Source organism: Lutra lutra, chromosome 4 (assembly GCF_902655055.1).
Source record: "Lutra lutra chromosome 4, mLutLut1.2, whole genome shotgun sequence".
NCBI lineage: Eukaryota > Metazoa > Chordata > Mammalia > Carnivora > Mustelidae > Lutra > Lutra lutra.
The window spans coordinates 34455023-34476790 of NC_062281.1; the positions used below are offsets into that span (position 1 = coordinate 34455023).

A 21768-nucleotide genomic window follows, 5' to 3' on the forward strand; every position below is an offset into this window, starting at 1 on the left:
CTAACTATTTTTGGTACAGCACAAAATGATTCCATATTAATTTCCTATCTAGCTGTCTTCTTGAATTCCTTTATTGATTCCTGTTGATTCTTTATGAAGAAGTCAATTATTCATCAAATGGTGTCAGAAAATTGTGTGTGTGGCGAGCAGGGGATTCGTGTTAGATCCTCACATATCTGGTATATTTTGGTAAATACCAAAATAAATCACAGAAAGATTAAAAAGTTAAAGGCTAAAAGTAATAAAAACACATGAGAAAATACACAGCTGAATATTTAACTGCCTTTGGGATGAATAAAGAGTTTCTATGGATAAAAGAAATGGGGGAAAAAAATCACCAAAGATGCAAAGACACCTCTATTAAATTCAGTATTTCCAAGTGACCCCAGAAAATTAGTAGATAAACATCAATATGGGAAATACATTTGAAACAGATGACCGTTAAATGGGTAAAAATCCTAACCGTATAAAAGTTCTTAAAATCACTAAGAGAAAAACGAATTAATACCCAATAGGAACATGGGCAGAAGAAATAACAGGAATGAACCGGTAATTCATAGAAATATCAAACACCAATAAAATACAAAACATTCAACTGCACGATCAAATTCAAATTAAAATGACAAAGAGAAAGCCTTTCTGTGGCCTATTCAATTGCAAAGATTTAGTGCTTTGAGACTGAAAATTTAACTTCTGACAAGAGTATAGAGTGTTATAACCATCCTGGGAAGCAAGTTGGTATTCTGAACCAAGAGCTTATAAGAATCAGAGCATGAATATGTATTTGTGAAATACTCAGGGATCAGGCAAAAATTCTTACGTAAAGATAACCGTTAGAACATTATTTGTGCTCATAATTGGAAGCAACTGGAATACCCCCAGAGAGAGGAATAGTTTGTGGTAAATCCATATGATAGACTCTTAGTGCAGCCATTTTAAAAACGTATTTCTGAGGAATATCTAATGGCTTGGGGGAAAAGTTAATGATATGATATCAATTAAAAAAAATCAGAATACAAATTATATATAGCATGATACCAATTTTATCAATATATGAAATACACATGCATAGGAAAAAGGGAAGAAAATACAACAAAATGTTAACAATGGTTATACTTCAGAGAAAAGGTTATGTATAATTTGCATTTCATTCTTTACACTTTGAAGAATTTTTCAGATATTCTAAAGTAAACACATTGCTATTTGTAAAAGGAAACACATACAAAATGTTATTTTACAGTTATAGCTAATAGGTATTTTTTAACACACCATGAGGTGATGTAGGAAAATTTTCATAAACAAAGTGAAAAAGGTTTTTAAAAAAAATCAGTAGGCTTCTCCGCCACATGAACAGAAGATATTTACTTTTTAAAACTTGAAACTTTCCTCACATAACTGGCACCATTAAGAAACTTTTAAAATAAAGGTAGTTATATCTAACTATTAAATGTTTATCACAAATACAACCTAAAAAGAAAACCCCCAGGGAATTAACTACAGGGAAAGTGTGATTAGAAGACCGTACTTACCTTTCTCACTTACACTCTCACTTTCAATCTCAACGTCATCACAACTCGTGTATTCAGGTGTGGAAGCTAATTCCTCCTCTGAACTGCTCAATGAAACCTGGCGCATTTTACCTCCTTTCTTTGATTTATGAGGCTTTGGTGGTGGAGGTCTCACTGACTCTGACTGGTCGGAACTGAGAGAATCATTCCTTAACATTGTTTCCATTTTTTCCCGTTTTGTTTTTCTCACAGCAGAGCTGGGATCTAAGTGGTGTTGTTTCCTCAGTGAGTCAGTACGTCTCATGTCTGGTCTATCAATGGGTATTGGACTCCTCCGGGGGGTGGGAGGACTATGGTTTGTGGTCCTTTGTGGATAAGAACTTGGTCCCTGAGCCTCTCGAGTTCTTTCCATTGAGTAAGATCGCTGATTTTCCATGGCAGCTCTACGTTCAGATATAGATCTTTGCCTTGATGGCCGTTCCATCCTCAGCATAGAAATCCTAGAATCTTCCAGTTCAGCATTTGCCAAAGAAACGTCACTATGCCTTCTCTCATGCCTTGCTCTGGACACTTCTGCATGAATACGCATTTGTTCTTCATAGGGCTGTGGCTTTACTGGATAACGGGCCAAATTCGGGTCACTTCGATAGCGTGCCTGGTATTCCTCCTCTCTCCGTTGCCTTTCATACTCATCTCTGCTCTCCACGTCCTCATCATCTACAATGTATTCTTTGGAATGCCTATGACTTCTCCTGTTGGAGTCCCTGTAATTTATATGGTCAGACTCTTCGTAAAACTGAGGTTCACGCTGAGACCTCCTATCAGCATAATCTGATGGAGACCTAGGCATGGCGTTATCTGAAGTAGCATACTGTGAATACTCTTCTCTTTCTTCTCTTTGGTCGTATCTTCTATTCTGATCTCGGGATATGGATGGACTTCGTGTTCTAAGTAAGCAAAGGAAAAGAATGATGAGAAGAGCGATGTCTAAACAACGCAATGTTTCATTCATTCATTCACTGGTGAGTTGATGAATTAAATTCAAATAGTTATTTTGCTTTAAAAAAAAAAAACAACTCCTTTTAAAGTCATGCCATAGCCAAAGTCTTACTGGTATTCACTTTATTCAGTTCAAATAGGAAATTTAAAAGGTATTTTTGATATGGTTCTTTAATGCCTGACATACTATATACAGAATATCCTTACGCCTTGAAATAAGAGAGTCAGCATCATACTCTGCTGCAGCAAAATGGGCTTAGACCCTATTTTCTTTGCTCGGCTCAATACACTTCGACAATCTCCCAACTGCTCTTCCGAAGCTTTGAAAAATTCCACCTGACACTCTCTCTATTCCTGACACCTTGATATGAAGTCGCTTGAAAATATACTGAAGCCAAACTGATTTGGCTCAAGAGCTGAATATTTTTCTGACTAAAATTAAATGCTGGCTCTTCTTTCTTTTTTAAGATTTTATTTATTTATTTGAGAGAGGGGGACAGAGACAGAAAGAGCGAGCAGGGGGAGGGGCAGAAGGAGAGAAACAAGGAGACTCTGCAGTGAGCAAGGAGCCCAACGCAGGGCACCCCTAAATGCTGGCTCGTAAATCATTTTTCATAGGGGTCTATGGGTGGCTCAGTCAGTTAAGCATCTGATGCTTGATTTCGGCTCAGGTCATGATCTTGGGGTTGTGGGATCAAGCCCCAGTGTCTGGCTCAGTGCTAGGCCCAGTCTGCTTATCCTTCTCCTTCTGTTCCTCTCCCCACTCTCTCAGTCTCGGTCTCTCTCTGTCTCTCTAATAAATAAATGAATAAAATCTTTTTAAAAAATCATTTTTCATCTATCAGCTACCTAGATCACTCCCAATATTGGTTCATCTAAATCTCCACCTAATCATTATGTCTCCAACCCTTCTTTACTGCTCTAACTTGAGATAAGCAATTTAAATAAATAACAACAATAATGACTTATTCATCACCCATTCAAAAAAAGTCTTTGGGATGCCTGGGTGGCTCAGTGGGTTAAGCCTCTGCCTTTGGCTCAGGTCATGATCTCAGGGTCCTGGGATCGAGTCCCGCATCGGGCTCTCTGCTCAGCAGGGAGCCTGCTTCACCTCCTCTCTCTGCCTGCCTCTGCCTACTTGTGATCTCTGTCTGTCAAATAAATTTTAAAAAAAATCTTAAGAAACAAAAAAAGTCTCTGAAGAAGTCCGAAGGGACTGCTATTTTTATTCTAACTTCATTGAGATTAAGACCAGCTCAATGACACTTCTCTTCTTTGTCTTTACATCTGACCCCTCATACTTCCTTATAGTTTCAGAGGAAGAGACCATATATTGAGTTCTCGACCTGCCCCCTAACACTGGTACAACATAGCAGACCTTGTACTCATACATATTACTCTTTGTCAACAAAACATTCACACTGTCTTCTTCTCTGGTATGAACCCAGATAGTCAACTACTAGCCATGAAATGCAGTGAGACCAGAATCCTAAAGATGACAGAAATTCAGAATATCTGTTACAGGGATTTTTGCCAGGACAATACGAAGAGGAGATAATAAAAAGTGAGGTCAGTTGAAGTTAATGACCAACTTTAGATAGCTCAGTTGTGAATTTCTTAGATGTTGTTATCATTATGAGGAGGGGGTAAAAGCAAGAACAGAGAAAGGCTACACGTGGAATGAACCAACCCAGCAACAGTATCATTCCCCTCTAAAGTCTCCCATGTCACCGAATCTCTTTCTCCCATACCTGAAACACAGCCTGCGAATGTATCAATCAAGATTTATTAATAAAAACAAAAGTCACTCTAGGTTTTCCAGGGAGTAAGGGTTTTAACACAGTGATCAAGAGCTATGCAACTGCGCCAGTCATGAGGTCCAGAAAAGCTGATGTTGCCGTTCTCAGCCTGAAGAACCAAACACAAGGGCTCTTGAGAGTTCTTTAGGGAGGTGCTGTGAAGCTCAAGAGTCTATGGGAATCTGCCACCAGTTATCTCTGCTGCCCATAGCATTAGGTGGTCCATTAAGTAGGAGGAGCTCACCAGGAGACACTGAGATGTTTACACCCATGTGCCTGCCAACAGCAGCAGCTAGACGATAAGGGTTTCTACGACTCTTCTGCCTTCCAGTGTCACACAAGTGCCTAGCCTCAAATCCTAAAGGGACAGTATTACAGAAAATGAAGGAACTAGTCCATTTTATGATTAGACAAGTAGATGTCATTTCTGTTTTTACACTTATATCCTACATCTGCCTAAAAAACATTTAGGACTTAAAAACAACTCTTTTCAGTTACAATTGTCACATAAAGCCACAGACTCCTATATTTTAAAATATATAATTAAAACAGAGCGCTCAAAATAAATTTTATAGTATTGACCTACATAATATCCTTTAGGGGTATCTGTTATGCATAATTCATTTTACTTTTTTGTCATTTTTTAATATGTGTGACTAAAGGAAAAAATGCTTGGCATGGTGGCGATTATCATAAAGGAAGAGCAGAATCAAGGGACCTGGGTTTCTTAGTCCCACCTTGGGTATTAGCCATTTACTTGAACCTAGATGGCCAGTTAACCTTTGAGAGTCTATATTTTACAGTGAGAAACATAGATTATATACATTAACTCATATATTATTTTAACAAATATGTATTGGGCAAGAACTAAATGCTACATACTATAATCTAGATTAGGAATAAGGAAATGTGGGGCATCTGAGTGGTTCAGTTGGTTAAGCTATGATCTTATATTACTGACACCATAACTTCATTAAGTTAATATGCCTAAATGAAAGCTTTAAGGATAGCAAAAAAATAATAGTTCTGGCAAGATATAAATAACTGACTGGTGCCAATTTTCAACATAGTCACATCTCATTAACTGGCTACTTATATCTACTCGCTATGTTTTAAAAAATGAGATAAATGAGAATTTCTCTAGGGAACTCTAAAAAATAGACATTTACATCAGTTCCTTTTTTAAAAAGATGTACTTATTTATTTATCAGAAAGAGAGAGAGAGATTGAGTGCAAGCATGAGCTGAAGGGAAGAGGCAGAAGGAGGGGGGAAGCAGACTCCCCCCGAGCAGGGAGTCTAACGTGGGGCTCAATCCCAGGACCCTGGGACCATGACCTGATCTGCGGCAGACACTTAATGGACTGAGCCACCCAAGCACCCTTTATCAGTTCTTCTAAACTGACCATCTAACCTCTATTAGATGCAGACTTCATGTTAGGAATTCAAATACATTTTCGTTATGTTACTTTTTTCCAATCTAAGTTAACAAATGTATTTGTCTCTAAAAATACAGGTTATTCATTAACCAAATTTAAATTCTGGAAATTGAAACTTCCAAGAGCAAGATTCTAGGGCTTCTCAGATTTATATGGTACATAAGAAAACTATTTGTTAAACTTCTTTTCTTTTTAAAACTCTTCTTTTTTTATCTGAGTATGGTTGACTACATTCCCTACGCTGTGCTTTTTATTCCTGTGACTTCGTCATTCTGTAACCAGAAATCTGTATCTCCCACCCGCCTTCACCCATCTTGACCATCCTCTCATTGTTTAAGTGAATTGTAATTACCCTAATTGTGATTGCAAGAAAGTAAAAAATTCAGAAAATATTAAGGCGGAAATTGGATCTTTTGAAGACAGTTCAACCTAATGATGGCCTTCCTCCTCACTGTACCTCTACCCCAGGTAATCGTATCCGTTTCTATCCAGGAATGTCAACAACACTCTCAGACCTTAAGGTTCATGAGGAACAGCATCCTGAATCTGTTTAAGCATCATATAGGAGGTGCTTGAAAAACATCTGTTGAATTAAAGAACTGATTAATTCTCCCTTAGGTTATCTCTACTTTTCACGATATGTTCTATTCTTCTATACTCAAACCCACTGATGGGCTAAAATAGTCATTCTTCTCTTTCCCCTAGTGTTCCCTTGGCAATAATAACACCCACCATGGGTAAAAGGAAGGACTTGCTTTTAGTAATAGTGGACATTACATGTTAATTTGACTTTCGTTGTTGGGCTTCAAAATCCAACAATTGCTTATAAAATGATTTCTTTGGCAAAATATATTTAGAGTGTCAATCACTTTACAACTAAACATTTAGAACAAAATCTCTTTGTAAATTAAGAATTTCTAGTAATATATTTGACATCACACTTGTCATCATGGGACAGAGGTAGGGGCAAGAAAAGAAACACTTCTATCCCTGAGGAATTAATGTAAATTTTTGAAAGTAGGTTATAAACAAAGTGAATATGGTGAGCCTCTAAAATATAGGAAATATATTTTATTATTTATTTATTATATTATTATAATTCACTGATTTTTAAAAAAAGAATATTTATCATAGAATTCAGTTCCAAAAGAAAGTCTATTATTAATTAGCATTTAGCAAGTCATCTAAGTACTTTTTAAAAATCATACCTTAGAAAAACTGAATTCGGTATTAAATCCAGCAATCACGTTGTTCTACAGATTATGAAATTTGCCTGACGCCTGTGAATCATACTGTAGATGCTGATTTGTACTGGATTTAAGTAAAAATAGAATAGTGCTTATGATTTCTGAAATTGGGATAACTATTGTCACTGTTACTTAACATGGAATAAAGTTTTTAAAAATACATTTTAAGGTAGTACACTAAAGCTATGCTAGGAGCAAGGCAAGATTTTATTCTATGACCATTCTTATCAAACAATGAAGAATCTGCTCTCAATTAGTCCAAAATATTAAAATATTCTGTCCAATAATTTTGCCAACTAGATCATGAATTATTTAATATATACTCTCCTTAAAATTAAAACTCCTATGTTTTTGGACACTATATTTTTTTCAGGACCTGGAGAAAACCCATGAAAATTCGAGTACTATAATATCTAATCTCTACCTTTCCTACTGCCCTCTGTAAGCAAGTCTTGGCATTTTTTTATTATTATTAGGTGGGAAACATTTAATTGGTAAAGAACTGAATGATAAATTGTACAATTCTCAAAGAAATCATAAAGCATTTAATAGTATTTTACCCATAAGTTATCATTCAGAAGAATGGAGCATTTCATCTAAGATGTTATATTTCACTTACTCCTTCAAAGACACTGAGAAAATAAGAGGCAGAGTCCAAAATTATGCCTTTCTTTAGAATAAAATGTATTAGTGACGTTATGTAGTTCCTTACTTTTTACTCCTATGCATCAGTCAATCCCTATTCCTGATAAAACAATATCAGCCTATATTTGCATTGACTTTATATTCGTCTCATATCTGTTCACCTTACCTTTTCTTATGGAAATCTAGGTTGTTACAATTATTTTCTCTTTTCCCATATTAGAGGGGTCTTAACCAGAACCAGTTTATAGAAAATCACATGCAGAAATATTGTGAATGTATCTTAATTAGTAGCATTTCTGTTCATTGCTTATCATTTTTTTAGTCATATGGACTAGTCAATCTATTCCTAAATATTCTACCTTTACTTCACACCTAACACTCCATTTTAAATGGTATTCTGATAGACATAATAGTTTGAGCAAAAAACTCTACCCATTAGTCTCTTTAAAGCTCCACGTCTAAAAATCAGACTCATTGATAGAAAAACTCCAAATAAAAAGACTGTTTTCCAATTGAAGTCATTTTCAACAGTTTCCCAAAGGCAGGCTCAACTTACGTGCTGTATAAGAATTCATCGTGTTTTCACCATAATTTCCATTTTAATATTTACAACTTTTACCATGCTATGTGTTTTGTGTTGTTATACCACCGACAATACTGACTATATACACTACAAAATAATCATCAAGTCTCTGAAAACATAATCTAGTATAAAACATTTGAAAACACTTATTAGGACACTGAAAGGTTACAGGGAAATTTTAAGCTTTCATATTTATGTACTTTTAACTCTTAAGACCTATATAATTTTTAAGAATCATGATATTGAAAGTAAAGAATTTGAAGATTACTAATTTCTGCAAATTCAAATTTTATGCAATTCAATTAAGTACTACCTATAAGAAAAGCCCATAACCGTAATCTTTATTAGTAGAGATCATTAAATGATCATCACTTATAAATAATAGAAGTGATATTTGAAGAATCAATAATCCAAAAAGAACCTCCATCTTTTTAAAAGCTTTGTAAAGCATGGTTATTGCTTAATAAATTAAAATGATACTTCATTAACTCAATGACACAATTCTAACCATATAGATTAAAAATAACATCATAATCAAATTCTGAAATATGAAGCAATTAGGACATATTAAATCCAGGATTTAACAGAAATACAGGAGCCTGTAAAACATGAAATACATAGATCCCATGCCTAGAATTCCTACAAAAAGCTTCTAATAAATCAAACCCTTTATATTCACAAAAAAACACACCAAAAAAGACCAATCTTTTTTTTACCTATCATAATATCTAACACATTTTTATAGTTTTACCTTTTGCTCAACCAATGCACATCTGTCGAGCATGAAGCATCATGTTGACAAAAATACATCAACACTGTGCCAGGCAGTGCTTTCATTTAATCCTTCTAGCTCTAGCAAAATCATAGGATCCATCCTTAATCAGTTGATTCGAAATTCTCTACTTGCTTACGATCATTTTATTTCAAAACTGAATTATTAAAAATTACATGTAAAACAACACTCGTTCATGGATCGAGTCATAAAATCCTGTAGTGATGGGCCTGTTAAGAAAAAGGTTATTCTTTAATGCTGTTGCTTCGTGGCTGGATATAGCTCCAGGTCAAGTAAGAATGTACCCTGTAAGGAGGATTATGGTACTTAGCTGATTAGTGCCTCACAATACTGAATACCAAATGCATCCTACAGCCATGGCATTTCCCGGCACTATACTTAAAACGGACAGACTGAGAAATTTGTCAACTACGTTCTCCTACATGAATTACAGTATTACTAAAATAGCAGAATTCCCTGTGTTTGCCATTGGTGTCCATTGCGCTGCTTTCACTATAAAATGTATAGTGACAATAAACATTGTTGATAGTGTAGCAGATCTATTCTATAATTTTTTTTCAATTATTCAGTAAGTGTCTTAATCTTCACTAAAAAGAGAATGCTTCCCCAGAGATGTAATGGGACAGGAAATACCGTTTCCATAGAAATGTAATAAAAAATAGTGTGTTCTAGGGGCACCTGGGTGGCTCAGTTGTTAAGCATCTGCCTTTGGCTCAGGTCATGGTCCCAGCATCCTGGGATCGAGCCCTGCATCAGGTTGCCTGCTCCACGGGAAGCCTGCTTCTCTCTCTCCCCCTTCCCCTGCTTATATTTCCTCTCTCATTGTCTCTTTCTCAAATAAATAAATAAAATCTTTAAAAAAAAATAGTGTGCTATATGAACTAAGAAATTCATTAGACACTGAATTTCAATCAAGTTTTGTTCACTTCCTCACTTGATCTCTCAATGCCTCTATTCAGTCACTCAAAAAAAAAAGAAAAGAAAAGAAATAGTAAAGACAATAAAATTCAAGAGCACTCATTTTCATAGGAATGCTAACCAAGGACAAAATTCAACCATTTAGACTCCATACTTAATATCAAACTGAAAAAAAAAAAAAAAAAGATTAGCCAAAATACTTTGGTTAGTCCAGAAAATTTCAGACACGGGATTACAGTTGATATTATCATAGCTACGCTTCCGCTTTATTTTCCCTCCTATTCACTTTTCCCACTTCCGTGACTTTTCTTGGCGGGATTGTCCCAAATTAGTGCACACCCCACGGCCAGTCCTCTCCCCCACCATTAACCTTGTTTACTGCTCCTCTTACTTGCCCACCTCAGACCTTCATTCATGTCATTCCTAATATGTTTAGTCTTTATCGATCTTTCTAGGTCTCCAGTTTCCTCCTCCCTACCCTTTGAGAGGTATATTTTGCTTTTAGGACTTTTTTTCCCCATTTTTAACACTTTATTTCTGTATTTTTAAAAATTTTTTGGGCAAGTACTTCCCATGCATTCAAATTTATGAGAACCCAATTTGGAATTTAAAGGTTTTCATGAAAATATAATTTCAGTATCCATTGACTTCAGAAGTACAAAGTAAAGACTCTATAAATCAGATACCAGTTTAATTTTTTATTTTATTCATGACAATATTTTCAACTTATATTTTAAGGATGAAGATATTCAAATCTCTGGAAAATGGTGTACAAATTATGCTCCCTTATAATAACCCATTGTGCCATTCTCCTCTTGCCACTATCCCTCCCAAAACAAAAACAAAACAAAACAAAACAAAACAAAAAACAAAAACCCTAAACATGTCAAAACATGTCAAAACAAAAAACAAAACAAAACAAACAAAACCTACAAAGACTAGGAACCATTCTATACCAGAAGACAATTTCAAACTAGTGATTTTATTCCCCTTTTTTAAGGTGCTCTGAGTTTATGACAGCCTTAGAAACAACCTTATGATATTCATTGAAAAAAAAAATCATACAAAGAATAAAATGAGCAAGAAATAGAAGAAAAAAGTACAGATATATTTAGCTAACAACTCCCTCCCATAATCATCAGTGAAAGCCCCCAGAGTCATTTTATCCCATTCTCCCCCGAAACATTTTACTGAACTGCAGTTATTGGTTTAATACACCTATTGCATTCTCTCCCTTATCTACTTGTTCCAAAAAAACAACTTAGGGATTTTTGGATTGGGGCTTACAACAACAGTTACTCAGAGAAGAGAAATCTCTTCCTACAAAAGGACACAAGCACATCTAGAAATAAATCTCAGATTAAAAAATAGATGCTGCTTATGTGCAAACCAAACACGTATGTAATTAATTTTCATCCTAAGTATTTCCTTATTAGGAAAAAGAATCACACAGTGTTTTAAAATACAGGAAATAGAGATAAGCAGGTTTAAGGAGAAGCAGTGCCTTCCGTCACAGTTCATGGTAATTCTTTCCTCCCAATGGCTTGACCCATTGATGAGGAAATTCTATAGTATCTACCTTCAGAATAGATCCAGAACCCAAACACTCCTCCCCATCTTACCGCCTCCTCTGGCCCACGCCTGGAGAAGTTACCACCATTTCTCATAGGAATCGCTGTAAAAACTTCCTAACCCATCTCTCTGCGTCTACTCTGCCCCCCTTCATTTCAGTGTCAACACAGCAGCAAGAAAGTAAGTCAGATATGCTTGAAACCCATCAGTAATTCCCCGTTTTGCTGACAAGGCCTAAGGGATCTGGCACCCATCACTCTCTACTGGTCCCTGCCGGCTCACTCAGATCCAGCCACCATGGCTTCCCTGAATTTTCTTACTTTGGAACCATCATTCTGGCAGCTCCCTCGACCTGGAATGCAGCTCCTCCATGGATCAGCACACACCGTCTGGTCTTTGTCAGTAGAGACCTTCTTTATTCGTCCCTCATATCTCACTTTCTCAAGGAGGCCTCCCCTAGCCACTCTATTTAATACCTCGATTTGTCTCCAGCCTCTGCACCTCCAATCCCAATCCCCTAAGCCCACTTAATTTTTTAAAATCTTTTTCATAACACGTATTGCCTTGTAATTATGGTATATGTTTTATTTGTCATGTTTACTATTTCCTATTATGTACATTTCGCAGGTTGGAGGGGGGATCACAGCTCTAGGTCACTCGATCACCAAATACCTGGCACCTAGTATATACTCAATAAACTTTTACTGAATAAACAAATAAAGCTACAGAAGCAAGGTACTTTTACACTATGATAAAAATAAATATCACTGGGGCACCTGGGTGGCTCAGTGGGTTAAGTCTCTGCATTCAGCTCAGGTCATGATCCCAGGGTCCTGGGATCGAGCCCCGAATCGGGCTCTCTGCTCAGCGGGGAGCCTGCTTCCCCTTCTCTCTCTGCCAGCTGCTCTGCCTACTTATGATCTCTTTCTCTTTCTGTCAAACAGATAAATAAAATCTTTAAAAAAATATATCATTTGACCTATTAGACCAAACTACTTACGATAGAAATGTAAAAGGTATCCAAAACTCACACTTTTTGTTTCCCTTTTTTGATTTTTACCTTAAAAAATAAACTCACAAATTACCCAAAATACCACCCCCAAGGGAAGAAGTAAAAGATGTGCCTTCAATGGGTGAATTTTAAGAACATCCACCTCTTCACTCTCTCAGCTACTGAATTCTTTCTGTGCAATTCTGTTGATCTGTAAGAGCGATCTGAGAATTTAAGTGACATTTTCAGAAATGCAGAGAAAACTACAGGGATAGGCAGATAGGGAGAGTTGACGAGTCAACCAACAGGCTGCTTCTTGAGAGCAGAACAGAAAGAATCCTTAAAGCCCAGAGCTACTGTCCTGTCAAGTAGCCTGCCACCAACCCGCATGAGAAAACCACTCACTCAAATTATTCTAGAGTGACAGGTACAAAGGAAGCTCTTGCCAAACAAGATTTTTCTCGGAAGAGAACTGATGATAACCAACTCAATACTACAGTTACTGTCTAGAGCAACCACCATGACAAAATAAAAACAAAGACAAAAACACAAAACACATTTTATGTAAATGTGGAAGCCATCATTATACCAGTATTTGAGGTTACAGAAGTTTTCCAGTTCAATTCCTGGGTGTTCGTGTGCCAATAAGTAGACACACACAGCTTGTTATCTTGACACAAGGCTAAAAGAACAGGTACAAATTATTTGTGTATGATCTTCACCTTCAGATCTGACAGTTAAACCAAGGAAAGAAACCTGATTTATCTTCCCGTTAACAGAATGTTCTTTCTCAAGAGAAAACAGCACCTAACTCCTGCAGGCTGGCATGATCTGTTGGAGTTCCTTGGCCCTCTACAGCAATATTGCATTGCTCCAAATGATGCATCGGTCAGCCCCACTGTTTACATAGGCAATGTATTCTCTGGAAGATAGGTACACTTAGTTTCTTAACACTTTAAGACTTTAAGTGAAATACTATGAAATGGAATCTTTTTTTTTTTTTAAGATTTTATTTATTTATTTGACAGAGAGAGATCACAAGTAAGCACAGAGGCAGGCACAGAGAAAGAGGAAGCAGGCTCCCCACTGAGCAGAGAACCCGATGCGGGGCTTGACCCAGGCGCCCCCCTGAAGTGGAATCTTTAGTAGATTGTCTTCAAAAGTGGCTGAAAGTGGGTGCCTGGGTGGCTCAGTGGGTTAAGGCCTCTGCCTTCGGCTCAGGTCATGATCCCAGGGTCCTGGGATCGAGCCCCGCATCGGGTTCTCTGCTCAGTGGGGAGCCTGCTTCCCTTCTTCTCTCTCTGGCTGCCTCTCTGCCTACCTGTGATCTCTGTCTGTCAAATAAATAAATAAAATCTTTTAAAAAAAAAGTGGCTGAAAGTACTAAACAATTATATCTCAGAGTACCACTGTTTTCACTCCATTCCCAGTCTGAGAAAGTTTGCCCCAAACCTGTATATCAACACCATAAGCATATTAAAACAGAATGGAAATTTTAAGGAAGGGGGACTGAGGAGTTGAAGAAGGTAACACGGCTCCCCATAGAGCATTCTATAAGACATCCTCTTTTTTAATAATTCTTTCCTTGAAGTAGTTCTCGCTTCGGTAAATCTTTTAGTCTCTTACCAGCTTATCTCCACACTCCTCTACAAATGTCCCACACTCCTCTACCGATTTCCCCTGCCAGTGTTGTGTTACAGCTAGTCATTCCACACCCCCCGCCAAAAAAAAAGTTTGATGCTTACTGGAGTTCAACCCCAAATCACATGAGGCGACACGTGATGGGAGCCACTGCTAGAGCTGAGCTTTGTAAAAGAAGGCTGGTAGGTTTTAACAAGTGCCTCTGTGTGGTTTCATAATATTTAAAACACGATGTTCTCTTTTAGATACCAAACTGGAAGAGGGATATTATTTAAGAGGCATGTCGGAAACCATGAGGATGATGAGTCATCAGATCAGACGCTGGAGTTAGGACTTTCTTTTCAATGTGGACATGTTTTTAAATATAAATGCCTCCAGATAAATTACGCATTTTGCCACTTTTATGGCAGAGTTCCTTTAGAATTTTAAAGTAACGGATGGAAAGTAATACCACATAGTGAGATTATTTCTTTAAACTTTAATTTATGCCTTGCCTCTAAAAATACGTTAGGTAAAAACTGAAAAATGGGAGAATATGGGGGGTTACTAAAAATCTTCTCCATGAAGAAAATAGGACATGTATTCTGGAAACAACTATAAGGAATATCTGTTGCTGGCGGTCTGTCGCTGATTTCTCTTCTTTCTTGGGAGGGAAGGAATGTTTCCTCCACTCTCAGCTTTGTGGTTTGGATTGAAATGGCCTCACTTGACCAAGGGGTGCGCCTAGGTTAGCAGGCATCGTCCCTGCATGTACCATCCCCATTCATGACCAGCACAATGCCCTGAGCGGGTCCAATCATAGCAACTTACAAAGATTTGTCGGACAGTACTGAGACAGACTCCTGTTTTATGATTGAGGCTTCTTGTAACTCTCAGAGCTACTGAAATCAATGTAGGCTCATGAGTTGGAGGAATCTTCCTAAAATGAAGTCATAAAGACTGAGTGACACCTAGTGACAATTAAAAATAGAAAGAAATTAGGTCTTGAGTCATGTGAACTGAGATTCAAGATCAATCCCAAAGGCAGTAACATTTAACCTTTGGAGTTTTTAATCAGGTAAACCAAGAAATCCCCTTCATTTTTTTAAGCCAGGCTCAGCTGAATTTTCTATTATTTGCAACTGAAATCTTCTAGCTGACATAGAATCCATGGTACACACTCCAAAGCCTTTACATTACTTTCTCATCAGCTGTCATGATGCCTATGAACTCTACTTCTATGGAAACTGGTTTTTTTCTTTTGGGAAAAGTAAACACACTGGGACCTTCTGGTTTCTTGCAATCATATAATTTCTTTATAGTGTTTCCCATTTTCTCTGTTTCTATTTAAATTCCAGTTATTTAACAAACACTGTAATATTAGTTGCAGGTGTATGATGCAATGATTCGATAACTCCATATATCACCCAGCAGGTGCTCATACAGCAAGTGCGCTCCTTAATCCCCAACCCCCCAACCCCCCAACCCCTCTAGTAACCATCAGTTTGTTCTCTAGAGTTAAGGGTCTGTTTCTTGGTTTGCCTCCTTCTCTCTCTCTTTTTTTTTCATCTTTGCTCATTTGCTTTGTTTCTTAAATTCTACATATGAGTGAAATCATACAGTATTTTCTTTCTCTGACTTACTTTTCTTAGCATAATACTATCTAGCTCCATCCATGTTGTTGCAAATGGCAAGATTTCATTCTTTTTTTTTTTTTTAAGATTTTTAAAGAGATCACAAGTAGGCAGAGAGGCAGAGAGAGAGGAGGAAGCAAGCTCCCTGCTGAGCAGAGAACCAGATGTGGGGCTCGATCCCAGGACCCTGGGATCATGACCTGAGCTGATGGCAGAGGCTTTAACCCACTGAGCCACCCGGGTGCCCCACGATTTCATTCTTTTTTAATGGCTAATATTCCACTGTGTGCGTGCATATGCGTGCGTGTGTGTGTGTATCACATTTTCTTTATCCACTCATCAGCCAATGGATACTTGGGCTGTTTCCATAATTTGGCTATTGTAGATAATGTTGCTATAAACATCAGGATGCACATATCCCTTCGAATTAGTATTTTTGTATCCTTTGGGTAAATACCTAGTAATGCGATTGCTGGATTGTAAGGTAATTGTATTTTTAACTTTCTGAAGAATCTCCATATTGTTTCCCAGAGTGACTGCACCAGTTTGCATTCCCACCAACCTTCTCATTTTACACTAAAAATAGTCATTTAATGAGACCAAACTCTTTTCTGAAATCAAAAATCATAAGAGTGCATCCTTAATATTAAATTTCATATGATAATTATATTAGACTTGTTCTATTTAAGGCGACAGAGTGATCCAAACAAATCACACTCAAACGTGTCAAGCAACAACAGCAAGCTGCTTTTTTTAAGTAATTCACATTAAGCTATCCCCCACCCCCAGCTTCTAAGCTAATTCACACATAAGAGGTAAACAGAGTGTGAAATATTACTTCTATTACTGGTAAAATTGAGTTTGGAGAATTGGCCTGCCTCTAGGTTACAAGCGCATTTTCTAATACGAAGCCCCAGAATCATACACACACACCTATGCGGGCACAGACAACACTGGGGTAAGACTATTATATTGCGTATCCCTATAAAACTTAAGGCAGGAACAGAAGAGACATGTATTATCCCTTACGCAGCTTGTTCCCAAGAGAAAGAGAAATGAGAAAGTGCTACTTATGCTTACTTCCTTTACCCCAAGGCACAGTGGAACAGGGAGTCAAAGGGAGCCAGGAACATTCTAGTGCAGCTCTCTCCACATGGAAGCAAACGTAGGAGGGAGAAAGAAGGGTACCCTACCTACCAGTGAAGTCCAGAACTGCGTTAAGTTAAAGCCATTCTATGGAACACAGGACTTCATGATTTAGCGTTCAAAATACACTTTGCTCGAACTGTAAGCTGAGGCGGTAGCAGTAAGAAAGGATGGGTTTACAGAGTTCCTAGGGTTGAACCAGGACCAAAGGCAAAACAGACTGGGGTAGACACAGCTGGTGGCCTGCTGAATAGATCGAAATCTCTTTTCTTTCTTACAAATAGAATCCTAATTTTATTTAGATCCGCAGTGTACCTAGTCCAAAATATTTATATGCCAGGCTCTTTTGTGGCTAGGCGTGGTCATGTGACGCAGTTCAAGTCAGTAACAGTCAGAAGTTGACTAGATATAGGCTCTACGAAGCTATTTATTCCTAATGAAAAGAGATGGAGTCAGCTGGCATTCACCTTTCATGCTTTGCCCTTCCTCCTTTTTGACCGGAATGTGGTCCTGTTCCTTGAACTCAACAGATCTCTTTTAACTGTGAGTTTGAGAGCTCCACACTGTGGGTCGCAGGGTAGGACAAAACAAACAACAAAGAGCAGAGGTCTCTGCTGATTTCCTCGAGCAGTTGTGCCATCCTTGAGCTGGCTATCTCCAGATTTGCTTTTATCTTCAAAAAACATAAAACTCCTTCTTTACTTAAGCATGTGGCTATGCTTTATAGGTTATATATACAACTAAACCCACTGCTACCTGAGGCCAGAGAAAGACTCGTCTCTAGTGAGAATTCTAAGACATCTGGGGTCGTTAGTAACCTGGCTGCTATTTCAGTAGAAAGTGAACAGTGAGAAAGGTCTAGAAACAGAAAATATGTGCAGGTTTACTAATAAATATAAGCCAAGGGGAGAGTGACTTCAAATGAAAGAGACAGCATAGTATAGTACAGATCCTAATTCGCTATCCAGTGGTGGACCGCCATCAGCCTATTGTAAACGGCGCCTCCCAACTCTGTTTAGTTATGTCACATTGGTACCTTAAAATCAGCCATGTTGGGACATGGTCATTTACATCATGAAAATTAGTAAATGCTGTAAGTCAAGTTTCCCTCCCCCCACCTTTGGAGAGGTGATTGCGCACACCACTGCTGATCCCCTACTGCTCAACTAAACAAGAACTTAGAAAAAAGTGCAACAGTTAGCCAACAGCTATCATTACTTATCTGACGTCTGCAATTCGTAAGGGCAAAGAATACCTAACACAGAGCCTGACATTTAGCAGTATCTTAGTCATTGTTTGAGAAAGGGAGGGAATGAGGGACAGTAAAAAATTCCTCAGTCACTGATAACTATAGAGTTAATTTTACTTTTCAAAAGAATGAAAAACAGGAAAATGAACTCCTGAGGTTCTAACTTAATAATACCTGAAAATCTCTAATTCTTTGAACATGGCATTACACCCCCAGTTTAAGACTCTTTTGTTTGAGTTGCAAGTTATGACAGTATTTAAGAGCATTTTTTAAATTTTTTTAAAGATTTTATTTATTTATTTGACAGAGAGAGATCACAAGTAGACAGAGAGGCAGGCAGAGAGAGAGAGAGAGGGAAGCAGGCTCCCTGCCGAGCAGAGAGCCCGATGCGAGTATTTAAGAGCATTTATGAAACCAGAACATGTTAGAACTTCAAAAAAAAACCTTGGTAAGTACGATCTTCAAAGATCCAATGATCAGAGCAAATGATTGTAGGCAGGGAAAGGGCTGTCAAACTGCGTTTGAAGTTCCCCAGTGGGTTATGTAGAGAAAACTGAAAGTACTTACCACTAGATGGCACTAGATTATATAATCAAATCTCTATCTTGAAATACCCACAATAAAGAACTATTCTCGTTTTTTCATTCTTCTAGATTTTTATATCATGTAAAATCCTTTTTACATCATCTTATTCATTGGAATTCATTTTATCTAAACTCTTTGCCAAAGAACTTGAAGTGGCACAAAAAATAAAATGCAGAAAACAGTTGAGTAGAAAAGAAAATCAGAATTAAACTCAGAAGTGGCAGGGGAGGACAGAAATCAAAGCTGGGTGAAGATTTAAAAGGCTCATGTGCCACACGAAGCATTTTAGGCTTTCATTCTGTAGACAAAGAAAAGGTCATTGGATGCTTTGTGTTAGAAAGTTAACTCATAATCTGGTTAAAACAAAGGACGGGAGCAAATCTAGTGGTAGGAAGAGCAATTGGATTATTCCAACAATTCTGGTAAGAAATTATGAGGTCTTTGACTAAGGCAGTGGGAAGGAATGAAACGAAATATACTTAGGAGATTAAATCTGTGAAACTTTGACAGATTAGAGATAGGAGGGTAAGGAAATAGGGAGAAAAAAATTGACTGAATTTTATTTCTTGAGTAACTAAATGAATAGATTTAGAATAGAAAGGAAAAGGTTTGTAGGAAAATATGTTTTATTGTCCAATGAATAGTAGGAGAGGCCCGGGCTGTACGTAGGTCCTGGGATTGCCTGCCTATGCCTGTTTTATTGTCCAATGAATAAATGTATTTCATAAATGACACTGAACAGTAAGAATCTATGCATGTTCCTCTATCACTGAACAAAAGAGATGTTCTGGCTACATGAGCATTTTAGTCTACTTGATGGATTATATTTCTATACTGCGTATGAGTGCTTGAATACACTCATCCATAAATTAATGCGTGTGATGAAGAGTATTATAAATTATTATTATTGTGATTGTGATACTTCAGCTCAACCAAGCACCATGTACCAGGTAGTGTTCTCAGCATTTTATTACGTGTATCCATACATTCACCTTACAAAATAATCCTGTGAAAGCAGTATTATCATTATCCCCATTTTTCTGATGATTGACTGCGAAGTTAGTTATCTCACCTCAAATCACACAGCTAGTAATGGCAGAGGAGGAATTTAAAACTAGTAAGAGAAAAAACTGCCCTTATAGCTCTCAGCTTGTGGCTGGCTTAGTTGCTATCAGTTAGGCTATGGATGTCCCTGGTAAATGTAAACAGTTCCACAGAATGTCACACTGAAAGGACTCTCCGTGGCTATCACAGAACAAGGCTTTATAATACTATGCCATCATCTTGTCTGAGCAGATGTAAAAGCAAAGACACTGGGCAACCAAAATGACCAACCATCCCCTTTCCCTGGCTACAAAAGTGACTATTGCTTCCCTCGGGTAACAACTCTAGCACTGTTCTAATTCCTCCCACCTCCTAGATAAAAGTGAGGCTACTCAAACTGCCCCTACTTTTTAATAGCAACCAAATTCAACACGGATCCCCATTTTTTTTATCTTCCCCCAAACTACCCTCTATAAGCCCAAATTCTGTAACAATCTTCCCTTAACCTCTTCTCACTAAGATACCCTACAATTTCACAAGGTGCGAGGCCTCCCTTGTCGTAGCAAATAATAAAACCCAACTTTGTTTGACTAGAGATGTGTTCCTGGTTGTCTTTGACTAGAGGACATCAACACTGACTCTTCAGGCTCCAAGGCTTCTGCCTTCAACACTATGCTATGAGAAAACAAAAAAACAAAACAAAACGCTTTGTAAACACTCCTCAAACAATGAAAAGTACATGATATTAGGGAAACTGTCAACCTTTAAAACAACTGAACAGCTAAGAAAACTAACAAAAAAGAAAAAACTAAAAAAATAATGGATTAGGTTTAAAAAAGTAAGTGCTTGCAGCTAAATGCTTAACCTATTGCCTAATTATAATGGCAACACATGAGATGCTATATGTTAAATTAGTTTTTTTAATAAGTCTTATTTCACAATAGGATCATACTATATTCATAGCTGCTTATTAAGAATGAAAATTCAGTCATTTCTTTAACCAAAAAAAAAAACAGGCAAAGTTGGTTTTAAACCTAGCTCTGTGATTAGTTGTGTGATCTCAGTTTCCTGACCTGTTATTGGGAATAAGAAATATAATAAAAATGAAATGAGATAATATATGTTCAGTGTTTAATACCATGCCTTGAACACAATAAGTGCTCAATGTTGAAAGGCATTATTTTGGGGTATTTCTGCTTACTGGCAATGCAGAGGGCACAGAATATAAAAAGCAAATTTTCTTTCCTTTACTTGAACTTGAACTTGAAATTTTGTCCAACATATTTCCCCACAACATTTTTTTTAGCCCTAGTTTGCCTCCTAGTCCACCCTCTCCACAAGCCCCCAAATCCCTAACAACAACAATGGCCATTAACATTTACTGAATACTTACTATCTGCTCAGTATTATGCATGGTGACTTATTATACTACCTCATTTACTCCGAACAAACAACTCTACGAAGAAAGTTTGATTATAATTCTCTTTGTATAAATAAGGAAAGTGAAATTTAGAGAGTTTAAGTAAAAGAAAACAATTAAAGAAAGACCTAGCCACAGTAATCAGACAAGAAAAGGAAATAAAAGGCATCCAAATTGGTAGGGAGGAAATTAGACTGTCATGACATGATACTTTACAAAACCCTAAAGGCTCCACCAAAAAACTATTAGAAATAAAAAATGAATTCAGTAACATTGCCAGATACAAAGTCAACACACAGAAATTGGTTGCATTTCTATATGCTAGCAAAGAAGTAGGAAGAGAAATTAAGAAAACAATTGACTTATAGCTGTGCCAAAAAGAATTAAATACCCAAGAAAACAATTAAGGAGGGACAGAACCATTCTGAACATGAGCCCAGTTTGTTTTACTACAGAACCTATATTCTTACAATAGTCTATCCCTTTCTAAGTGTTCAGTTTCATGAGCTGTCTCAGCTTGCCAGAGAATGAATATGAAAATACTATGTTTCTCTACTCAGTGCATTCAACTATGTTCT

At 37.3% G+C, this 21768-nt stretch overlaps 1 protein-coding gene across 39 annotated transcripts in view; it reads right to left on the bottom strand.

Moving 5' to 3' along the window:
• The window catches only part of RIMS2 (regulating synaptic membrane exocytosis 2), a 587006-nt gene that overhangs the window by 319086 nt on the left and 246152 nt on the right, over nucleotides 1-21768 (bottom strand). For 37 of the 39 annotated variants that reach the window (XM_047727198.1, XM_047727199.1, XM_047727164.1 and 34 more), the window contains one exon: nucleotides 1530-2455. In XM_047727198.1, coding sequence (XP_047583154.1) covers nucleotides 1530-2455 — 926 coding nt within the window. Of the gene's footprint in view, nucleotides 1-1529; nucleotides 2456-8969; nucleotides 8984-16943; nucleotides 16993-21768 lie in introns of those variants that run through there. The other 2 variants (XM_047727176.1, XM_047727175.1) reach the window with 2 other exon arrangements.